We start from the raw sequence: 21532 nt of genomic DNA, 5'->3' as shown, positions 1-21532 counted from the left end.
ATTGGAATAAGCCACAGCAACACGCTGGACTAAATTTGCTAAGTCATTGGTATCACTTGTCTCCTGCTTTTTTGACCCCCTTGTCATTCCCTCTCCTTCAGGTGGGGAGGGGGAGAGAGAGAGAGAGGCAGGGGATGAGGAGGAATCAACCTCATTCCATAAACACTATTGATTTTAGAGCAGGGGTCCCGAATGCGGTGCCCGCGGGCGCCATGGCGCCCGGGAGGGCATCTAAATGCGCCCGCGTCCTGGCCAGTGGTCGAGCATCCGCCAAAATGCCACTGAATTTTGGTGGCATTGCCTCTCGCTGACGCCGCTTGCCACCGATAAACTACGTCATTGAGAGGCGTCGCCGCCGAAATGCCGCAGAAATTCGGCGGCATTTTGGCGGATGCTCCACCGCCGCCACGGTACTTCATCTGGCACCCGCCAGACGAAAAGGTTGGGGACCACTGTTTTAGAGCATATCTTCAGTACAGAGTTAACTTGGGTGCTTGGCACTCAGAATAGCCTAGCCCAGTTCTGAGTAGCCACCCTTACTAGGTGCACGCTGGTGCTACATGCACTCCTATGTGTTGCTAGGACTTTTGGGGGCATATCCCATAGTTCTTTGTGCTGCAGCAGGTTGAGCTGTTCAATGATTCTTTCCCAGTGAATTGTGGGAGAACTAGTTACTCTTTCTGGGGATAAGGGGGGAAACTGTTACAGCAGTGGAAGACTATAAGCACTTCAAGTGGTTTGCCATGCATCCTCACTGCCAACTGACTGGATACAATACCGAGTGAAAGCCTCACTTGGGCTTTTCCCTAGAGCCCCAGAACAGCAAGCTATCCTGGACTGAAAGCATCACCAAAGTCTGCTCAGAGGTTCGTAGGTGGGAACAGGTGGGCGGTTAGGGGAAACACTTGAGTAAAAACCCAGATTAACTCTACAGTGATGACATACCCTTATTGTTGGCTAGGACAAGTAGTTTCATTAAAGTCAATGGAAGCCACAGGTGCTTAGCAGTTCTGAAAATCAGCTTTTATTTAGGTGCGTCTTTAGGCATCCAAGTTTGAAAGTGTAGGTTTAAGTGACTTTCCCAAGATTATACAACAAATCAAGCTGAGCAGAGAATAAACTCTAGGTTTCCCAACTCGCTGCACCATACCGCCTCCCCTTGCAATACCTGTATATATCCTAAGACTCTGGCATTGAAGAATATACAATTACAATTAATGTATGTGTTACCATAGTACCCAAAGACCCAATAAGGATCAGGGACCCATTGTGCTAATTTCTATACATGTACAAAGATGCAAGGTCCCTTCCCCAAAGATGAAAACTAACCTTCTACAAAACTTGCTCCTTCAGTGACATAGTCCAGCAGTTGGTTAAAGATAGTAGTAATTGTCTTTTTAGCCAGCACAAAGTGTTTCAGGGGGGAGGCAGTAGTTTCTGCCATTATGCAACTGTAAGAGAAATTATGTACAAATGACTGAAACTCTCTCTAGAAATTACAAGTAGGAAACAACACATCAAGTTCCCTCTCAATGAAAGTAATTGAAACTTAATTTTTAAAAACAAATACACCAACTTCAATGTTAGTTAAAATTGGTTTTACTGTTCTTTAAACTTTCTAATCTAGCAGCAATAGAAATAGCATATTTAGTCAGCTCAACAAATAATTATTTCAGGATGTCGGCTGGAATACGCTTTTTTAAACACGTGTTTTGGTTCCATCCTCAGCGACCAAGTTATTTAGAAACAGGTTTAGCTTGAACTGCATTTAAATATGGTACCTTAACTTTGTTCTGAGGCCTTGTAGCTAGAGCCCTACAAATGAAAGACTCACTATCTCATCACCAAGCCATCTAGCCTCCTAGGTGCATGTACGCCAGAATATCTTGTACCCTTTTCCCTCCAGCAATGTAGCTGCAGGAGCAAAGAGCTGAAAAAAGTCAGGCCACATCTTCAAGACATTTCCCCAGCTCCTTTCTTCCTTATGTTCAAAAATATCAATTCATTCATGAGCCAATAACTGATATTATCTCGCTCTCACCTTGTCTCTTTAATGGGCCAGGGTCAGGCAATTTAAAAACCAATAGTGACATTTTAAGATTAAAAAAAAAGGAGAAAGGTTTTACAAAGCTTCAAACTCACGTTTCTCCTGCTTTGTTATCAGCTATGTAGACTTAAACCTTCCTCTGCGGGGTTTGCTGCTCTGTGCAAAGGGCAGGCCAGCCACTTGATGAAAATGACTAGAAACAGCAGGGTGAGTAACCAGCGTCTCCCGTCTGCCCGTGGAGGGGGAATGCACAGCGGGACAAGCCGGGGCGCGAACACTCCGCTCGCTGCTGGCCCCGAAAGAGGGGCTAGGAGCGAGTCACACCAGGCTACGAGCCCGGGGCAGGGCGCCACGGACGCAGCCGACCCCAGTACCGGGAGAGCGGAAAAAGGTGGGTGACGGGGGGCCGGGCTCCCAAGCCCCCCGACAGGAAAGTGACTGACTGGCTGGGGGGGTGTCCTAAGGCGCAGCCCCCATGGGCTCCCTGGCGGTTCGCGCGGGGCCCGGCGCCTGGACAGAGCCGCTCACTGCCTCGCGGGGGCATGAGGGGAGGTCGCGCTGCCCCGTGTCCCTACCACCTCCTGCTCCCTCAAGCCCACTTACAGCGCCCCAGGTTCCCTCGCTCCCCCGTTACCCAGCAACCGCGGCGGCTGGGGGGCCCGCCGCACCTCCTTCCTCCTCGCCCCGTGCGCGGGGGCGGCGACGGCGGACATCACTTCCGCTTCCTCTGCCCTTAGCGTGCCCCCGCCGTAGGCAAGGGCCGCCATCTTTAACAAGGGCAGCCGTCTGAGGGCGACAGGAAGTGACGCCAAGGCAGTCGCCATCTTTATTGAAGGCAAACAGCCCGCTAGAAAGAGTAATACGTGCGACGAGGCAGCCGCTGTCGTCACTGAGGGCACGTGAAAAAAAACCCCCGGCCAGAACGCTCGGCCTCAGCACCATCTTTACTAAGGGTCACCGCAGGAGATGGAGGCGCCCTTCTTTATTTAAAATGGAGGCTAGTTACCCCACCCCCCCACCTAGCTCCCCCCCCAGGGGAGGAGGTTTTAGACCCATAACACCCCTGCCACCCTCCCACATCCCCACCCATCCCCTGGGCTGTGTCACGCCAGCCTTCTCCCCTGCCACCCTAGCTCTCCCCCAGGGCTGTATTGCCCAGCCAGAATGACAGAGGGTGGTTGTGGGGCTGAAGGGCCCCTGCTCCATCCCTCCCCCAGCCATGGCCCTGCACCCCAAGCCACCCCCTGCTGACCAGATCCAGGATGATCGCTGCATGCTGGACCCAGCAGGCCATGCACATGGCTCCGTTTAGACCACTCAGTCCCACGCAAAAAGACGTGGTCTTTGATTCTAGACCAGTGGTTCTCAAACTTTTTTTTCCATGGACCACTTGAAAATTGCTGAGAGTCTTTGTGGACGATGTATTAATCTTGCAAATGTTATTTGTACCATTAGCTAACTATTGTAAAGTGCTTTGGATAAGAGCGCTATATAAAAAAAATCTTATCTTTTTTCCCTACAAATAAAAGCACACAACTCATTTTAATATCAGTAGTCTTACCTTTCTAATGTGATGGATGTGTCCTCTCTCCCTCGTCACAACAGCCCCCGAGCTGGGGCTGGGAAGGAGAGGGGGTGGTCTCTTCCCCACCACAGCAGCCACAGCCCTGGGGAAAATTGCGTCTTTGTCTGCCTCAGCCCTGCACATCCCAAATTCCTCCCACCACCTCATCTCACCCTACTGCTCCCTTCCACCTACTCCTTATTCCTTCCAAGGCCACCACCTCACCTGACATGTGTGTCTTCTCCAAGGACCAGGCCCCTAATTAGTAGAGCCATGCCTGTGCAGCTCCACTAATTAAGCGGGTGGCCCTTCATTCCCTCACATGCAGCCACCCAGGTACACACCTTAGAGAGAACTATCTGTGGACCACTGTTCTAGACCATCAGTTGTCTGCATCACTGCAATATTGGCAGCCCCACAAGTTCAACACTCATCAGTCAGACTCCAAAAAACACAAAAAGCCCATGTTTGTTTGTTTTTTTAATTGTCATTTTAGGTCTCTCTTGAATTTTTGAACCCTGAGTTTATGTGACAGCATTGCCAATCTTTGCAAATGTATTGAGCCAGGCAATTCTCGCACTCGCTGGCTGCCTGACAGCTCAAAGCTTCCAGCTTCTTCCCAAACATTCTGATTAATTAATCTGCTTCTCTTCCCCACTTCCAAGTCCCTCTGCCAAGCAATTATGTAATCCCCCATTTAAATTCTGCCTCAGCCTCACCTCATGCAGCACCTAGGGTTCTGTCTCCTTGCCCCCCACCCCCAAGGCCTGCAGAAGCATCCTCTTCTCTCCCTTCATAGGCCTTTGGAGTGGGTGCATAACTCCATGGAGTTCTTCATCCTTCCCCACTTCCCAGGCCAGGCACTGCAGAGATGGAGAAGGCAGTAAAGGAGAGAGCAGAGCATGGTGGAAAGAGAGGAGAACATGGCTGCCCCCTGCCCTGGAGATATTGGGTTTCTTCTGCTCCCTCCCCCCTCCATTCCTTTGAGAATGTTGTCAGTTGCTCCCTGTCCCTGCTGCCCTTCCCAAGTATTTCCTTGACTTCCCTAGGACAATGACAAATGGGGACTGGGGAAGACAGCCGGAGGGGACTTCCCACAGGCAGAACTGAACTCCAGGAGAGGGCTGGACCTTCTGGTGTCATCAGATTAGCTCCAGACCCAGAAGAAATCATTTTACTTGAAGAAATTATGGGAGCTGGTAACACTATTCATAGAGTTTAAGGCAAGAAGAGATCACTAATTAGATGACCTAATCTGATCACCTATATATCACAGGCCATTACATTTCACCCAGTTACCACTGTACTGAGACCAATAACTTGTCTGAATAAAGCACATCTTCCAGAAAGGCGTCTGAAGATATCAAGAAGATTACAAAGGGAAATGGTGGATTTGCCATTTGTTTCAATCATTAATCACCTCCTCACTATTAAAAAAGTGTCTAATTTCTAATATAAATGTGTCTGGCTTCAGCTTCCAGCCATTGGTTCTGGTGCTGCTTTTCTCTGCTAGATTAAAGATCCTGGAGATCTTTCTCCCCCTGAAGATACTTATACACTAATCAAGTCACCTCAATCTTCTTTTTGATCAATTAAACTGATTGAGCTCTTTAAATCTCCCACTTATTTTTTCCAGCCTTCAAGTAATTTTTGTGGCTCTTTTCTATTTTGAGCCTCTCCATTTTTTCAACATCCTTTTAAAAATATGGATACCAAAACTGGATGCAGTATTCCACTATCAACCATACCAATGCCATATGCAGAGGTAAAATCTTCCTGCTTATTACTCCCCTGATTTTACATCCAATGATCACATTAGCCCTTTTTGCCACAGCATCTCACTAGCTCATGATAAGATGCTTCCTCCACTATGATCCCTAAATCCTTTTCAGTCCCTGCCTACCAAAATACAGTCCCCCATTCTGTAGGTATGGTCTGCATTCCTTGTTCCTAGAGGTATAAATTTGTATTTGGCTGCATTAAAATGCATTTTGTTTGAATGAGCCCAAATTACTATGCAATCCAAGCAACTGTGTTTATAACAATGTTGTTTGGGGTGGTGGGGTGTTATTTATAATGCAAGACAGCACTCAAAAGCCCACTGGGTGCGTTGAGACCATTGCTTACCACAGGGGTGGGAAAACTATGGCCCGTGGGCCACATCTAGCCTGCGGGACCGTCCTGCCCGGCCCCCGAGCCCCCGGCCCCTCCCCTGCAGCCTCAGCTCACTGTACCACCAGTGCAATGCTCTGGGCAGTGGGGCTGTGAGCTCCTGGGGCAGCGCAGATGCAGAGCCCAGCCTGACCCCATGCTCTGAGCTGTGTGGTGGCGGCGGCAGCAGCATGGCCCGGCTCCAGCCAGACAGCGCGGCTGTAGCACCGCCAGCCACCAGTGCTCCAGGCAGCGCAGTAAGGGGGCAGGAAGCAGGTGGGTTGGATAGAGCGCAGGGGAGCTCGGGGTGGTGGTCAGGGGTGTGGATAGGGGTTGGGGGGGAGCAGGGATCCCAGGGGGGCAGTCAGAAAGGAGCGGGGGTTGGATGGGGTGGCAGTCAGGGGACAGGGAGAAGGAGTGATTGGATGGGGCAGGGGTCTGGGGGTGGGGAGGGAACTGTCAGGGAATGGGGGGGGTGGATGGGGCAGAAGTCCCGGGGGAGGGGGGCAGATAGGAGGTGGGGGCTGGGCCACAACTCCCTCCCCTAACCGGCCCTCCATACAATTTACAAAACCCAATGCAGCCCTCAGGCCAAAAAGTTTGCCCGTCCCTGGCCTACCATATCAACCAATATTGTCTCATTGAGTCCTTGTACTCCCCAGTCTGCCTGTCTGTATCCACTTGTTGTCTCTCGATTAATACTTACGATTGTAAACTCTTTGGGGGCAGGGACCATCTTTTTGTTCTCTTTGTATAGTGCCTAGCACAGTGGGTTACTGGTCCATAACTAGGGCTCCTAGGTGCCATGGTAATACAAATATTTTTTTTCATCATAAAAAGTAAAAGGCAAAATTACTTCATTAAGTGTTTACTTCATGTGGCACAGGATTGCTTACTTCATGTATTTTCAATAACTGACATTTAGCTTTGTTATTTCCTACAATTCTGAGAAGAGGGAAACCTGTATTCAGTAATGTTGGTTAGGAGTGTACGTGTGTGTGTGTGGAGGGGAAATCCTGTGAGATTTCTATATCAGCAAAAGCTATAGTGCAGTCACAGTTACACTGGGATAAAAATCCTTTTCCCAGTATACCTTATTTTGCTCAGGAAAATGGTATAAGCAATACCAGCAAAGCACTCTTTTATCTGTATACACTGCATCTACACTAGGAAGGTTTGCCAGTATAGCTAGAATGTTATAGTAATATCAGCAATCCTTTTCTAATGTAGATTAGGCCTCAGTTTTTATACTCTAGTATTATCATACAACTAATGTAAACAAATTATTTTCAAAAAATTACACCACTGTGCATCTTTCTTAGCATACTGGTTTCATTTGTTCTGTATCTGTCGTGCTAACAATATGACAATCCCTTTAAAGTTGCTATTTTCTACCTTTCAAATGGACTTGTATCAATGACAAACTGTATATCCTAACTAGGCCTCTTCATTCAAGTATCACTGAATTTTGTACTGTTTAGATTTCATTTCACCTACTCCTACTCTCCTAAACTCTCAGTCCTGGAAATCTTACAGAGAGAGCTAAACAGAGCTATAATACAACATGTAAAACAAGCCACCACTTTGGAATTCTACATACTATCAGCACCAGCCATAACCTAATCAAAGTCAGCCATACACATGAATGACAAATACCAAAAACAATTTTCTCAAAGACTCAAGAACACTGACAGGTCTTTACATTCTATACATCATCTCACAGACGGTAACGCAAACAACCAGCACTGAGGGTGTTCATGGAGAACATACACTGTTTACTGCAATATTGCCAACAGGGATGTATTTTATTGAGAGTCTTGTAATAATTAGTGTTTTTCTTAAAGCCTCAGTCCTGGAGTTATGAGCTTTCATTTAAACAAAAAAAATAAAGTCTAGTCCTTATAGCTGAGGAGTTGGAATACATGACTCGTATGTAACCAGAAGGAAGGGGATAAGAATCAGATATGTATTATTTTTAAGCCAATCTCAATTTTGGGGAGCTTTACTGAGGGTTTTTGAATGTTTTGGTTTGGCAATACCATTACTCACAGACACAAACACATCCTAGAGGTTTCACTCTAGTAGACAGGTGACCACATTAAAAGAAAAATCCTAACTGCATTTGGCACTCTGGTTTGCAGTCTCAAAAACACCAAAAACTAACGGGAACTTAATTCTCGTCTCACTCCTAGAGATGGTTTCTCTCAACCAGGGTTGAGGTAAACTGTGGGTAACGAGGACTATCAGTCTCCAGTACCACTAAGCTAGCCGCTTTCATGAGCACTAACGTCACTTAACACACTAAATTTATTCACTTCTGCAAAACTCCACTTCTTAATGCACTTCACATTTGATATATCAAACAGCTCCTTTTCAATCCGTAATTATCTTGTCATAACAAAACAGCTACAGATATATTATTCCCCTTCAGTTAGAAACTAGAATACTTTCCTTAACAGCTGCAAACATACCTACTTAGCCTTTTGATTTCCCTGCAGATTCTAGTCTATTTATCTTACTATCTTCAAAGTGGGTTCTAGTCCACGAAAGCTTATGCCCAAATAAATTTGTTAGTCTCTAAGGTGCCACAAGGACTCCTCGTTGTTTTTGCTAATACAGACTAACACGGCTACCCCTCTGAAACTTATTCTCCCTGCAGCCCAGTAAATCCACTCACTCATTTCTGCTTGCTGAGTCAGCAGGAAGCAACTATCCTAGTTTCTGCCCCTGTTGACCTAATAGCACATCACTTGTTTGTGTTAACTTCCTTTCATCTTCTGAAAAATATTGAGATCAGAGTCAAATCTTTTACCTCTATTTTATTCCCTTGCTTATAAAATTTCCACCTAACAGGAGCTTGGATCTACCTATCTAGTATGCATATGATCCTCATCAGCAGTATCCAAGAGCTTCATGGCCATTAACACCTCTGTGAGGCAGGTAAATTTTATCCCCATTTTACAAATGGGAAACTGATGCACAGAGCAGATCAGGTAACTTGCCAAAGATCATCCAGGAGTCAGGAATTATTGAATCCAGGTCTCCCATGTCCCACTACAGTGCTCCATCCACTAGAGCAGGGGTAGGCAACCTATGGCACATGTGCCAAAGGCAGCACGCGAGCTGATTTTCAGTGGCACTCACACTGCCAGGGTCCTGGCCACTGGGGGCCTCTGCATTTTAATCTAATTTTAAATGAAGCTTTTAAAACATTTTAAAAACCTTATTTACTTTATATAAAGCAATAATTTAGTTATATATTACAGACTTATAGAAAAAGACCTTCTAAAAACGTTAAAATGTATTGCTGGCACGCAAAACCTTAAATTAGAATGAATAAATGAAGACTCAGCACATCACTTCTGAAAGGTTGCCAACACCTGCACTAGACTATCTTTCTTGGGTGATACAATGTTGCTCTGTACAAATGCACCCATTTCTCCCCCATCCCAGCAATCCTATGCACCTCCTCTCTCACACACACACACACACACACCCCTTCCCCCATTCCCTCAAAGGTCCTACATCACAGTGGCTTCTCCTCAAGAGTTTATCAATGCCATTCTTTGGGTCAGTAAGATGAAGTCAAAGAAAGTGACAGGCTTTCTCTCTTCCCAGCTCCACTTCCAAGGATGAAACTGGTTTCCCAAATCTGAACCAGGCAAATTCTTATCTCCACTTTATGCTACTAGCAAGATGAATGGTATCCAAAATACCTCAATAGTCCATAAAAATATCACTTGTACTGAAACGGATTTAAGCAAGCCTATTAAAACATGAAATGGGTTTTCTGTCATACACTAATAAAACCATGTTAATACAATAAAGTCAGCACAGGTCCAATTTATTCTTAACAGAGAGATTGTAGGGGCAAGTTAGGCACCTGATTTTAAAATAAATAAAAAAACACCCAAAAACCCCAGTGTCCTGATTTAAAACCTGTTAAAGAATTTGATACAAAAAATAAAGATCTGTGATCACAGACAAAGCCAATGTTATAAACTACATGGACACCCTGACTATTTACTAATGTCTATCTCTACTCAAGTTACCAAGCACTTTCCTTCTAGGTATGCCAACTCCCTGCCACTAACAGGATATCTGAAAAGAAGTTGCATTCTCAAGCATATTTTGTAATTTATAGTTGAAACAATTGTATATAAGGGGAAATTTATTATGGAGTACGTTTTTTCCAGAGTATCCAATCATAAATGTATAATAGAAATCAATATTATTTTAACAAATTCTGAATGCAAATTTAAGGTATTCAGTGTCTAAATACATGCAAATATACCTTCTGAATAGCTAGCTGGTGTTTGTTTTTTAGGAATGATACCTAGTTAAAGAAAAACTTCTAGAAATATTTATCTCAAATACATGGTCATTCCAGAAATAAGTTCCGTAGGTTGAAGAGAGCCAATTTTGATCTTTTAACTGTATGAATTCAGCACGTAAATCTTGCACAACTTTGTGCAGAACTAGTAACAAGGATCTCATTCTTACCACTGCAAAGACATTTTTTTACACATGGACTGTATTTATACAAACTTACATTGGACAATTTCTTACGTTACAAATTTACAATCAATACAGACAGAAACGTAAAGTCAACCACTTAGTTGCTGGCTCTTTTATCCTTATAGCTTTCACAGTCTAAGCTCTCTCTCCTCTCATGCTACGTCTAAATATTGTTCAGGTCAGAAATATGACTATGGACTTAAAGAATCGGAATGAATTTATAAGGAAGATAACATGAGGATGGCAGTGTATGTTTGTGAAGTTTTCAAAATGACTGTATTTATAAAGTACCATAATAAAGATTTTGATACACACATGGGAGGGGAATTTTAGAATTTCTGGAATTAGAGTACATTCCCTCAACCCTATCAGCAGTGTAAAGCTAACTATAAATCTATGGTTCTGTCTTGCTGTAACTGAAATCAATGGCATACCCCATTTTAATAGGAGCTTAATTAGCGCCACAGTACCTCCAAACAAATCACTCCTTTGGGTATATGCTTAGGTGGATCCCTAAGCAGCTTCCTTTGTCACTATCCCTTAGAATGTGATATAATCTCGATAGGCAACATTTGTCAGCTGCGTGCTTCATAAGTAATAGATAGATGGGATGGCAGAGTGGCAGATAGATGGGAAAGAGACAGGAAAAAAGTGGGAGATCTGTGGCAGTTATGGGGAAAATGTGACACTTGTCAGGGAAAGGGCTAGCTGTGGGTCAGTTCCACAGCTAAAAGCAGGCTAGGACCAAACAGTTGACTGAGAAAGGACAGCACAGTGTGAATGTGGGGCTAGGGCAAGAACACTGGCCAAGAGAGGTGGAGGAAGTGGGAGGGCTTGTCAGTGTAGCAGGAGGAATATATGGTTGGAGGCTTGTTAAGGGAAGGGCTAGATGTATGCTCTAAAAAGTGGCCTCTCTGCAAGCACCCATGTCTTCAGTAGCCCAGTGAACTTGACTGAGGATGAGTATAACCTCCGCTGAGGAGGTTAATGTGAGTTGGGGAATCCAGTTGAGAACAAACAGCCCTGTTTGCTAAAGTATAACAGTAAATTAACTACAGATTTAAAAGAAATTTGTTTTCTCTTCCATTTTTCTTATCCAGAAAGAGCTGCCTTCCTGTTCTTCATGTCAAAACACACATACCACTACATGCTGGCAGACGGAATGACCTTTAAAATGGCTACTCTAACATGGAACTCCTGCCATGTGACTGAACAATCATCTTTTAAATATAATTGTTCCCTGCCCACCCAACCTCTAACGCCAGGAAATACCCAAAAACAAACATACCAGTCATTAAACGTGTTTTGTTGATTAAAAAAAAAAAATCAGTCAACTGGCATTACAATTATCCACTGTAGAATCCCTATTACAACTGTATTTAATATTACCATGACACATTGGAAAATACATTTTAATTCTAATAAATTGACTACAGAAGAAAAAAACATCAAGCTGTCTCATGTATCTGAAGGTGACTTATAAGATCTTTTTCATTTCCAAACCTCATTAAACAATTGGTACACTTATGAGGCAAGTCTGCTGAATGCCTGAAATCCAAATGAGTTTTAAGGTCTTCAATCTGTCCTGTTGAATATTCACAATACTGACACAAATAAATCCCTTCAGATAAATGAGAATTTAAATGCTTGCAATATTCCAACATACCTGAAAAGCCTTTCCCACAGTCATCACAAACATGGGGGAATATTTTGGTGTGTTCAATAGCTACATGTCTGTTGACATTCGTATGCAGCCTACTCCTAAAGCCACACACTTGGCATACAAAGAAGTTTTTGCATTTGTCAAAACTAATTTTGTTTACGAGGCTGTACTGTCCACGCTCCTTGTTGCTATAGCTATCACTTAATTCTATTAATCTACATGCATGCTCATTCACCACATGGCTATGCAAGTCTTCTGGATCATTGGTCTCATGCTCACAAAACTGACACAGATACTGTTCATCACAGCTGTGTTCCTGGAAGTGTAGGTACAGCTCGCTGCTCGAGGAGAACTGCACGTCACACTGCTCACACCAATAAAGATGGTCATTGAAATGAGTATCTGCTATATGCTGACTGAGGTTCTCAAATATCACTGTTTTATAGTCACAGTATTTACAGATGTAGGGATCTTCCTCGTGTATTTTTACATGTTCAATCAGCAGAACTTTGCTGGAGAAACTCTCTTTACATACTCTGCAGACATTGGTATCTGTACATGTCTTATGCTTCAGGATCATATGCTGCTTTAAATCAGAGAAGTACTTGCTATTAAACTCGCACAGCTCACACTTGTATAGGCCACTACTGTTGGCTCTCAGCAAAGGCCACTTCTGCTGAGCAGTGATATTCAAAGCCTGGTTCTTCTCAAAAAGTTTACAGCTTTCAACAGGCATTTCTTCAATGTCTTCGACTTCTAGCTTTTCAGGTGAAACAGTTTGCGTCTCTATATCATGAACTTCTACAGCATTAACTTCTGTAGTCGAAATTTCTATGGTTTGAATATCTATGGGTTTCTCCTCTTCAGTTGGACTGTCACCGAATATAGGAGACTCGCACATGTCTTTATAAATTCCATTATTAGCACTTTTCTCTACAAGAGAAAATAGAAGATACGAGCAACAGTTTTAAAAAAAACAACCCAAAACTAAGTTGCAGATGGATCAATATATTGCTTTTCATCACCTACAGCAGTTCACAAAAGTAAAGCACTAATATTTTCCTCAAGCCACCAAAATCAAATTTCTTTTCAATAAGGAGACCAGCTAAATGAAACACCCGTACACATTTACATCAATCTATAATTTTTCTTCAGGATCAACATTATCTATCATAGTTACATTAAAAGACAACACACACACTTCCCCAACTTCAAAGAAAGTTTTTCAATACCCAAGCATGCATGATTTCTGCAAATATACCTTTACAATTACCTTTCTTTTTTGGGTCTGTAAAGTGCAACCCCATGACATTCGACTGTGCCCCACTCCAATGAGATGTCCCGGCATGCACTGGGCTGCCATCATCATCAGTATCTAGGGTCTGTGCAGGAGCATGGAATCTACCTATGAGGATAAGGGAAGTCTTGTTTTCTTCTCAATATCCCAACGTTCTCTAAAAAGTTCTTTGTAATAACCTCAGATGTGATGGCACTGAGGTCACAATGTAACCCACCAAATTCTACAATCAAAATACCCACCACTACAACACTATGGCCTTCATCTTCTATGTGCACAGGTAGCTAGACATGCAATGCTTTATCCTGATTCTGATGTAAGGCTGCTGAAAGCAAGATAAAGCATGTTGGACTGGGGCCTGGTAATCTCTGTAGGCTGCTTCCTCACATTCAGGAGAAGGACAGCTACAATCAACTCTATGTCAACCCTGATCAAACTATACTCACATTATTTTTGTTTTTTGTCACTCGGATCAGTCCTTAGTGTCCAAAAATAATACAAGTGCACCCAGTGTTAATATTATCCAATAATGAAAAACAGCATAGAGTCCTCTAGGTTTGAAAATTGAATCTTGATTTGCCAGCACAATTCAAAAAAAGAAAACCAGACATTTAAACATTTTAAAATTTCCTAATGTTTAACCTGCATTTACATTTCATGTTTGTTAATCTTAATAGAGTGGATGCTCACTCTTCTCCCCAGTAGGTAAAAACAGCACACCTGGCTTCCAATTAAAGTGCAAAATTAATTGTCCTCCTCTAACAGGGTAACTTTTGTCAGCTGGTAAAAACCATTCTAAAATAGCTGGGTACCAAGGAAGTTGAACTTTTTATACATTTTAAAAAGTGAGTCTACTTCACATTAAAAATAGTCACCTCAACATTCGAGACTGTGCCATATACTGTAGTCTGTATAATCTGGATTGAGTTAAATACCATTAATACATAATTTTACTGAGGTTTTCCTGTACTGTGGTATAAACTGAATTGTTTGCGCTACACTACACAGCTTTCCACTAGATGTCTGATAATGGAGTTTCTAATTATTTATTCCAGAGTTCCATTGTTCTCTCTTTATATGAAATATGTACAAAGACCTATGCAAGAGCTATAAAAATTATTTATGCCCAGATTAAAGTTGACCAATGGATTCAAAAGCTGATAAGTTTCTCTCTCTGTAAACAAGTTTTAGCAGTAAATAGCGATAGCTGATTATGCTGAAAAATCTTTTACAATCCTTAGAGGAAATTTTAAATTTCTAAAGAGGCAGAACAAAAGTTATTCCATAAATGCTTCCAACTGCACAGTCCTTCCTATTCCAATACTTTAATTATAATGCTGGAGAGTGTTAATTTTATTGGAGAGAGAAAGGAAGTGTATCCTTACATTCACTCCATCCCATACTTCAAGGGTAACACTAAGCAGTGGGTCTTTAGAAGCCCAAATCAAATAGTTAAAAGGAAATTTCTGATAAAGTACCCTGTTTCATCTGACACCAATCTTTGTTTACATTATTTTGACACCATTCAACAAATGTTTTAAATTATGAAGTCCGACAGTTGTTGTAAATACCGGGAACTGCCGGGCCTCCAATATTTCTACATTTTTATTAAACCGTTATACCTTATTGAGAAACAGAATTTCAAATAAAATTATTTAATAGCCTTCTGCCAGTCTTGGATAGTGGAAAATTAAATGTACTTACACAATGAAGTTGGGGTTTTTTGGCATTATGTTGCTGCTTTTCTGGACAGAACTTTGATACGCCTAGATAAATGGTTGTCAGAGAGGAGATTAATAATATAATAGGAAGGTAATCTTACCTCTGTTTTCAGAAATTTTTATGTCTGGCTGTTTCATAGAACAGACACTATAGCAGTGGTCAGAAAATATTCCATTGTTGTCTATATATTTGCTTACACCTGAAGAATCTAGACAGAAAAAGAAAAGAAGTGTTTAAACCACAAGTTGATATAGCAACACATCTCTTTAAAATACACGCACATTTACCTCAGTGGTAACATCTTTGTTTTTTAGACAGCATCCAAATTTAAAAGACCATGTATGGCCTGACACTAAAAATATTTAGCATTTATAAAATGATTTACATCTTTAATGTACTGTATAGACATTAATGGTTTTCAAAACCACTCAACATTAGTCTAACTCTGCTCCCACTGAAATCAACAGTAAAACTCCCTCTGACTTTAATGGGAACAGAGATAGACCAACACTTTTGATAATCTCCCCTAAACCTCAAAACACCTATGTTAGTAGTTTTGTCTCCATTTTACAGATGGGGAAACAGAAGTTAAGTAGCTTTCCCAATGCCACAGAGGAAAGGGGGAACAGCAAATGATTAGAGAAACATTAACAATGGCTGGCTTAAATGGAACTGTTTTAAAATTGTTTAACAGTGGAGCACTCAAAGGGGACAGCGTATGTTCACATGAATGTGTTTGAATTTGCTTCTTAGTTTATGAGTCCTTCATAAATTCTTGCATTTTAGTTTTCCAGGAAATGAGAGGTTTATTTCAAGTTACAGTAATTTACACACTGAAGTGTCAACAGTTCAAGCTCTAGACTCACCTGAGTAACGTGAAGGATGTAAAGTCTTCCTTTTCCTCTTTTTAGGATGTTCATTCATTTTGCTTCAGCCTAAATCAATTAAAAATGACAACATCCAAGAACTGGTTACACCTATTTTCTGCTGGTTTGCAATCATGGATCAGTGCTTAAAGATTATTAATCTCAGTACACCAGCAAAGCACAGAACTAGACTCTCCTAAAAAGTAAATTCCTCACTACAAAAATGAAACTAACGTCCAATTCTGTGACACTAATCCGCAAGATAAAACCTCATGTTCTGTCCCTATTTTTTTTTTTGGTTTAAGTTGAATGAGCATGGAGACTGAACTACCCTCTCATCTGTAAAGGTGGATGAATCCAATCAAGGCACAGACACACCAGTACAGCAGAGTGAAGAAGCCTGTACTGCAGCTTCCCAATCTATACCTGGCTCTGAGATCAGAGCAGAGTTTACCATTTTGTGGGTTCAGACACCCAGGTATGACCAGAGGGCTTGGCTTCAGTGAGGCTCCATATGGGTACTGACATCTGCCCATATGGAGCTACCAAAAAGGTGAGGGCCATAGTTTTCTTTTTAGATATATTCACTGGTACTCTTACATGGTGTTGCCTTCTGTAAGTGGCAGTCACGTATATCAACCAAGGGTGACTACATTAAACTTAATGGGTTTCAAAAGTGCCTAAGTGACTTAGGCCACATCTACACTAGTGAGCTTACAGTGGCACAGCTGCGCCACTCCAAGATCGCTCATGTAGCCGCTCTATGCCAATGGAAGAGAGTTCTCTGGTCAACATAATAAAACCACCTCCACGAGCAGCAGTAGCTATGTTGGTGGGAAGCTCTCCTGCTGACATTGCACTGTCCACACTGGTGCTTCTGTTGGTGTAATTTATGTCACTCAGAGGTGGTTTTTTTTCACACATCCCTGAGCGACATAAGTTATACCAACAAGAGTAGTAGTGTAGATAAGCCTGAAGCACTAGGTCCCATTGACTTGTGCTTCTTAATGACAAGGCATTTTTGAAATCCCCAATGTCTCTTAAGTTACCATTTTCTGCCTCCCACCATCCTGAATAGTTTTCTAATATTGTGATGGAAACAACTGCTAAGCACACACAAACACTACACTCTGGTTTCATACCTCATTCCTTGGGATAGAAGAGTAATGGAGTTCACCCCATAAGGAGGGACGATCAGCACTTTGAGTCACTGTCAAGTGGTCGACATGACACAGGAAGTGGTATTTCTAGAGCCAAATCCTGCCATCTTTTGTTGGAGATTACCCCTGAAGTGGGCTTTTTAGGGGAGACTCTGGAGGACTTCTCCCCAAAATGCATAAAATGTTTACATGTTGAAAATACTAGAAAGAGCCCTGGCCCACCCAACTTACTAGAGGTAATCTTCAATATCAGCAAGAGGACTAATAGCTAAGAAATTGATTGCTATACAACATCCAAATGTGGAGAAAGTATCTGCAAGAGAAAAACGTAAGTTATGCAGCTGTAACATTTTAAAATCCTGTAAGCACTGAGTGCAAAATATCAGAGTAAGAAGTATCACAAATACCGACAAAGGCTTCTGGGGAAATCAGAGATCAATTAGAAAGCAATATAAAAAGTTGGGAGTCATACAAGATATGTTTATCAAAGGAACTTATTTCAACTTCTGCAGAAACTTGTTGCCTTTTGCTGCCCCATATTAGCCTATAACAGACAAACAGATGGAGGTGATTCTAGAAATAGCTGTGACACATTGGCCATCAATGAAACACCTTCCTTTGAGGTGAAATCTCAGAATACATCATATTCTGGCTCTTCCTCAGCCTCAACATACATATAAAAGGCCTGACTAAAAATACAATTTTCCCCCTTCTAAGCAGTGACACTAACTGTGGCCTCACCAGTCAGGAGGAAGAGGAGAGCACACAGAAGTAGATTCTGAGAAAAGATGGGGGAAAGAAACAAACAGCTCCTCATATTCTACCCCCAAAAGTTGGGATCAGGAGAGCTAACCGCTCCAGATGTAAATGGGAGGGAACAGGTAGGATACTATAATGAAAACCCACTTCGTGTCAAACTCCACTCTGCTGGCCTGACACAGCCAGCGTCTGCGGGCCCCCAAGGGCCTATTTCCGCAGGGTTCGGGGAAAGGTGGCTGGAGAGGGGAGGACAAGGCTTTTTTGGGGCGTTGGGAGTCTAAGCCTTCACTGGCATTGTGAAGTTGTTACCTGATGAGAGATTTTCCTTGGCGTGACTGTACCGACACGCAGAGCGCTTCGCTAGGAGCCTTTCCCCAGAGCTGCCCGCCACCCTGTGAACACGCACCGGGCACAGCCCCCCCAGCGAGCGGGGATTTTGGGAGGGGACAAGCTTGCCACGGGGCCGCGAGGCTGCGAACGGGACCTGAAAGTCACCGAGGCCGGAGGCTCCCCCTTTCCCAAGTCTGCAGGGGCGCCACGGCCCCAGCCTGGGCCGCCGGGGATGGCGGGCGCGCTGCCCTGTGCGGTTCAGCGGGACCTTCAGCGCAAACTCGGCCTGGCGGGCCGGGAACGGGGCCCCGCGGGGGGGGGGGCAGGGCGGCGTTGGGGCCAGACGCTGAGAAGAGGGGCTGGAAGGGGGGAGCCCAGGCGTGGCGGGGGAGACCGCGGTTACTCCAGGCGGGCCGGGCCGGGCCGGGCCGGGCCGGGCCGGGCCGGCAGCCCAGCCCGCACCCCCCGTGCTCACCTTCCGCTCCGCGCCCTGCTGCAGGCCCCAGCCGCCGCCGGAACCGACAGTGGCCGCGGGGGAAGGGGCGGGCCAGGGCCGGGCCCGGGCCCAGGCGCAGCCACCCTGTAGGTGAGCCGCCTGCGCCCCCTGCCGGCACCGCCGCCTCATCGCATCCGGCCGGAGGAAAGCCGCGCGGGCTGCTGTGGAGTGTAACCACCAGCCCCAACGCCAGCCCCGCCCTGAGGCACAGCCCTGTAGCCACTCCCCTCCCCCCGGGGCCCTAACCCCATTGCCACGTGCCCCCCGGGGGCCCAGCCCTAGTGCCATGCTGCCCCATTGCCATACATCCAGGGCCCTAGCCCCATACCTATACCCAGTGGTGAGCTGGAGCCGGTTCTCAAGAACCGGTTGCTAAAATTAGACCTCCGTGGAGAACCGGTTGTTAAAGGGCCAGGAGGTGGGTAAAGAACTCCGGTCCGTGGGCCGGACCTTCCTGTTGCTCCCAGGATTCCCAGCTGGGGAGGCTGAGGCTCCCCTGGCCTCTCCCCCGCTTCCCCCAGCTGCAGCGTGGCCAACCACCGACACCACCTGGGCAGCTCAGCTGAGCTCCGGAGTCATCCTGCTGCTGCTTTTTGAGAGGCCTGGCAAGGTGTGTGTGTGGGGGGTCCTGCTGCAAGCTCCAGGGCTGGCCAGAGGGGAGGGGACAAGTGGGGCAATTGGTCCAGGCCCTGCAGGGGCCCCTGGCCCCACGAGGAAATCTCCCCCGGGCCCTCCCATGCTTCCCCCACCACGAAGAGCCATAGCATGGCCAGCAGCTGGGCAGCTCAGCTGAGCTCTGGCAAGGTAAGGGGGCTGCAAGCTCTGGGGCTGCGGGGGGGAGGCCAAGTGGGGCAATTTGCCCTGGGCCCCTGGCCCCAGGAGGATGTCTCCCCCCAGCCTCCCCCGCAGAACTGCAGCATGGCCAGCAGCTGGGCAGCTCAGCTGAGCTCCTGACTTGTCCTGCTGCTTTGAGCTGTCGGCAAGGTAAGGGGGGGAGGGGGCTGCAAGCTCTATGGCTGCTGGGGGGAGAAGTGGGGCAATTTGCCCCAGGCCCTGCAGGGGCCCCCGGCCCTACGGATGTGTGTACCCCCATCCCGGCCACTCCCCCCCCTTAAATCAGAACTTTTTATAGGGAACCGGTTGTTAAGATTTTGGCAGCTTGGGGACCTGGCCCCATAGCATACCCTCACTGGGGACCCAGTGCAGTCACATAGCCATACTCCTTCCCCTCCCCCCAGAAAACCACCCTTATAACCATTGACACACAGCCCAGAGGACCCACCCCTCGGAGAACCACCCCCACAGCCATGCCACTAACCCCAGGTAACTACCACCCCCCCCACCCCGAGAACCACCCTCTCCAGGTAAACTGAAGGAACCTATACCCACAGCCATACCATCATCCCCACACGGGAATAAAGGAACCCAACCCCATATCTTCTTGGGGGGAATAACCCAAGAAGGAAATTAAGGGAGCCCTGTCCCCATAGCGCTCTTAAATATGGACTCCTCAGGAGAACTAAGGGACACCGCCCAAGGGAGCTGTTCCCCCACATAGCCCTTACAGATGGACCCTGTGGTTGAGGAACCCAACCAAACTCCCATCCCCAGCCTAGTAACTCATGGATTTACTTTTCCCACTGAGGCTGCATTTTATTTTCTCTTCTTTTTAAATTCTCATCCTATTCACTTTTGATCTTTTTTATTTATTTTTTTAAATCTTCCCCAAAACTGATTGCTTCTTAAAGGTGCTGTCACAGGTGGTGTTGTGAGTCACACAGTTGGTGCTATTCTTCTGTCTGGGTCAATGCTGAGCCAAGGCCCCAGCACACCATTGGGGGGCACTAAACTGCTAGAAGTGCCTCCTTTCACTTCACAGAATAGTATATTTATGTGTGTTCATTTGTATGGCTGTGTCTTATATTTTTATGTGCCAGGGTTAAGGAAAGGATTGTTACTTTAAGCAGCAGTGTCCCCACTGGAATGTTACTAGCACTAGAATGTTGCTATGGGAGCTCACTTAGAACCAAACCAAGGTTTATTGGGGTGGGATTCCATGGTAGCAAGTCTTGTGCAGTCTGAGGGATACCTTGAAAACAATGGCTATGTAATAATGATGTTGAGAGAGTAACTGTCAAGAAGCCAACATGTAGATATTAAAGATGTTAACAGTGCTATGAGAGAATATTTGTCTTGTCCTAATTCTCATTTCACATTGATTTTACACCTATGTCATGTCTTCGCTTTCCTTCTGTAAATCTGCAAGTGTTGTCTATTCTTTAGGCCTATTCCTGTGTCAAGTGCAGTCAGTGTCAAAAATCTCATTTACTTCAATAGTGCAAGTAAAGTGTGTATGTTGTGTGTGTTTGCAGTTTGCTTTTAAGTACTAATTTAAGTGTATACTATAATGTTCATTCAGAGATCTGGATGGGATTCTTACATTCGCGTTTGATGAATAAACCAGGATGTATGTTTATACCTTCATAATCTAATCAATCTATTTTGGATATTTCTGATGCTCCTTTCTTCATAGTATCAATGTTGGCTACTGACTGACTGTAGAGAAAATCTGTCATTCAAGAGCACATGAAATGAGAACAGGAGATGGAGAAACAAACAGTTGGGACTAGCCTGTAGCAGAAAATTGAGGAGAAAACATTTGTCCCAGTCAAACCATTGGATTAGCTGACGGTTTGTTCTGGGACAATCTGTTTGATATTCACATTGTGTTATTCCTACATTCTCTCCTGGTGATAAGACACAGGTTCCTGCTTACACACCCATTCCCAACATATCCCGTTTGAACACACACAGCAGCTGCCTATTATGAAATGCTAATCAACATCAATTACATTGTTTGTATGTGATGGTATAAGGTGTAGCCAAAATTAATCAAGATGGATCTTAGACTACACGTGCCCATTTTTTAATGCTATCTATTTCTGATTTGGTAACAAGA

At 44.7% G+C, this 21532-nt stretch overlaps 2 protein-coding genes across 10 annotated transcripts in view; both read right to left on the bottom strand.

The window, feature by feature from the left end:
- Positions 1–2789, bottom strand: part of MFN1 (mitofusin 1) — a 47035-nt gene extending 44246 nt beyond the window's left edge. The window contains exons 1-3 of one of the 5 annotated variants that reach the window (XM_045031353.1): positions 2651–2773; positions 2143–2240; positions 1330–1451 (exon numbers count right to left, since the gene is read on the bottom strand). In XM_045031353.1, coding sequence (XP_044887288.1) covers positions 1330–1444 — 115 coding nt within the window. In that variant the 5' untranslated portion in view covers positions 1445–1451; positions 2143–2240; positions 2651–2773. Of the gene's footprint in view, positions 1–1329; positions 1452–2041; positions 2069–2142; positions 2627–2650 lie in introns of those variants that run through there. The other 4 variants (XM_045031354.1, XM_045031351.1, XM_045031352.1 and 1 more) reach the window with 4 other exon arrangements.
- An 8840-nt stretch (positions 2790–11629) lies between these two features.
- Positions 11630–18674, bottom strand: ZNF639 (zinc finger protein 639). 5 transcript variants are annotated; one of them, XM_045031356.1, is made up of 6 exons: positions 18553–18674; positions 16971–17301; positions 15829–15897; positions 15063–15170; positions 13217–13348; positions 11630–12876 (listed from the first exon to the last, which is right to left on the bottom strand). In XM_045031356.1, the coding sequence occupies exons 3-6, from the start codon at positions 15884–15886 to the stop codon at positions 11729–11731; spliced, it is 1446 nt and encodes a 481-aa protein (XP_044887291.1). In that variant the 5' UTR covers positions 15887–15897; positions 16971–17301; positions 18553–18674; the 3' UTR covers positions 11630–11728. The 5 variants fall into 5 exon arrangements, with proteins under 5 accessions (XP_044887291.1, XP_044887294.1, XP_044887295.1 ...); XM_045031359.1 differs by having other exon boundaries at positions 17220–17301; XM_045031360.1 differs by lacking the exon at positions 18553–18674 and adding an exon at positions 18057–18222 and having other exon boundaries at positions 17220–17301.
- Between the last annotated feature and the right edge of the window lie 2858 nt (positions 18675–21532).

Source organism: Mauremys mutica, chromosome 9, assembly GCF_020497125.1.
Source record: "Mauremys mutica isolate MM-2020 ecotype Southern chromosome 9, ASM2049712v1, whole genome shotgun sequence".
In the NCBI taxonomy this organism is placed as follows: Eukaryota; Metazoa; Chordata; order Testudines; family Geoemydidae; genus Mauremys; species Mauremys mutica.
The sequence above is the reverse complement of the archived record's forward strand: the minus strand, read 5'-3'. Positions and strand labels throughout refer to the sequence as shown.

Bases quoted from the DNA above. Each gene is read 5' to 3' on its own strand.
- ZNF639 (XM_045031356.1), bottom strand. From the start codon at position 15,886: ATGAATGAACATCCTAAAAAGAGGAAAAGGAAGACTTTACATCCTTCA. The intron at 15,171-15,828 runs GTGAGTCTAGAG...TTTTCTGTCTAG, and splicing joins ACATCCTTCACGTTACTCAG to ATTCTTCAGGTGTAAGCAAA. The intron at 13,349-15,062 runs GTAAGATTACCT...TTATCCTCATAG, and splicing joins AAAAATTTCTGAAAACAGAG to GTAGATTCCATGCTCCTGCA.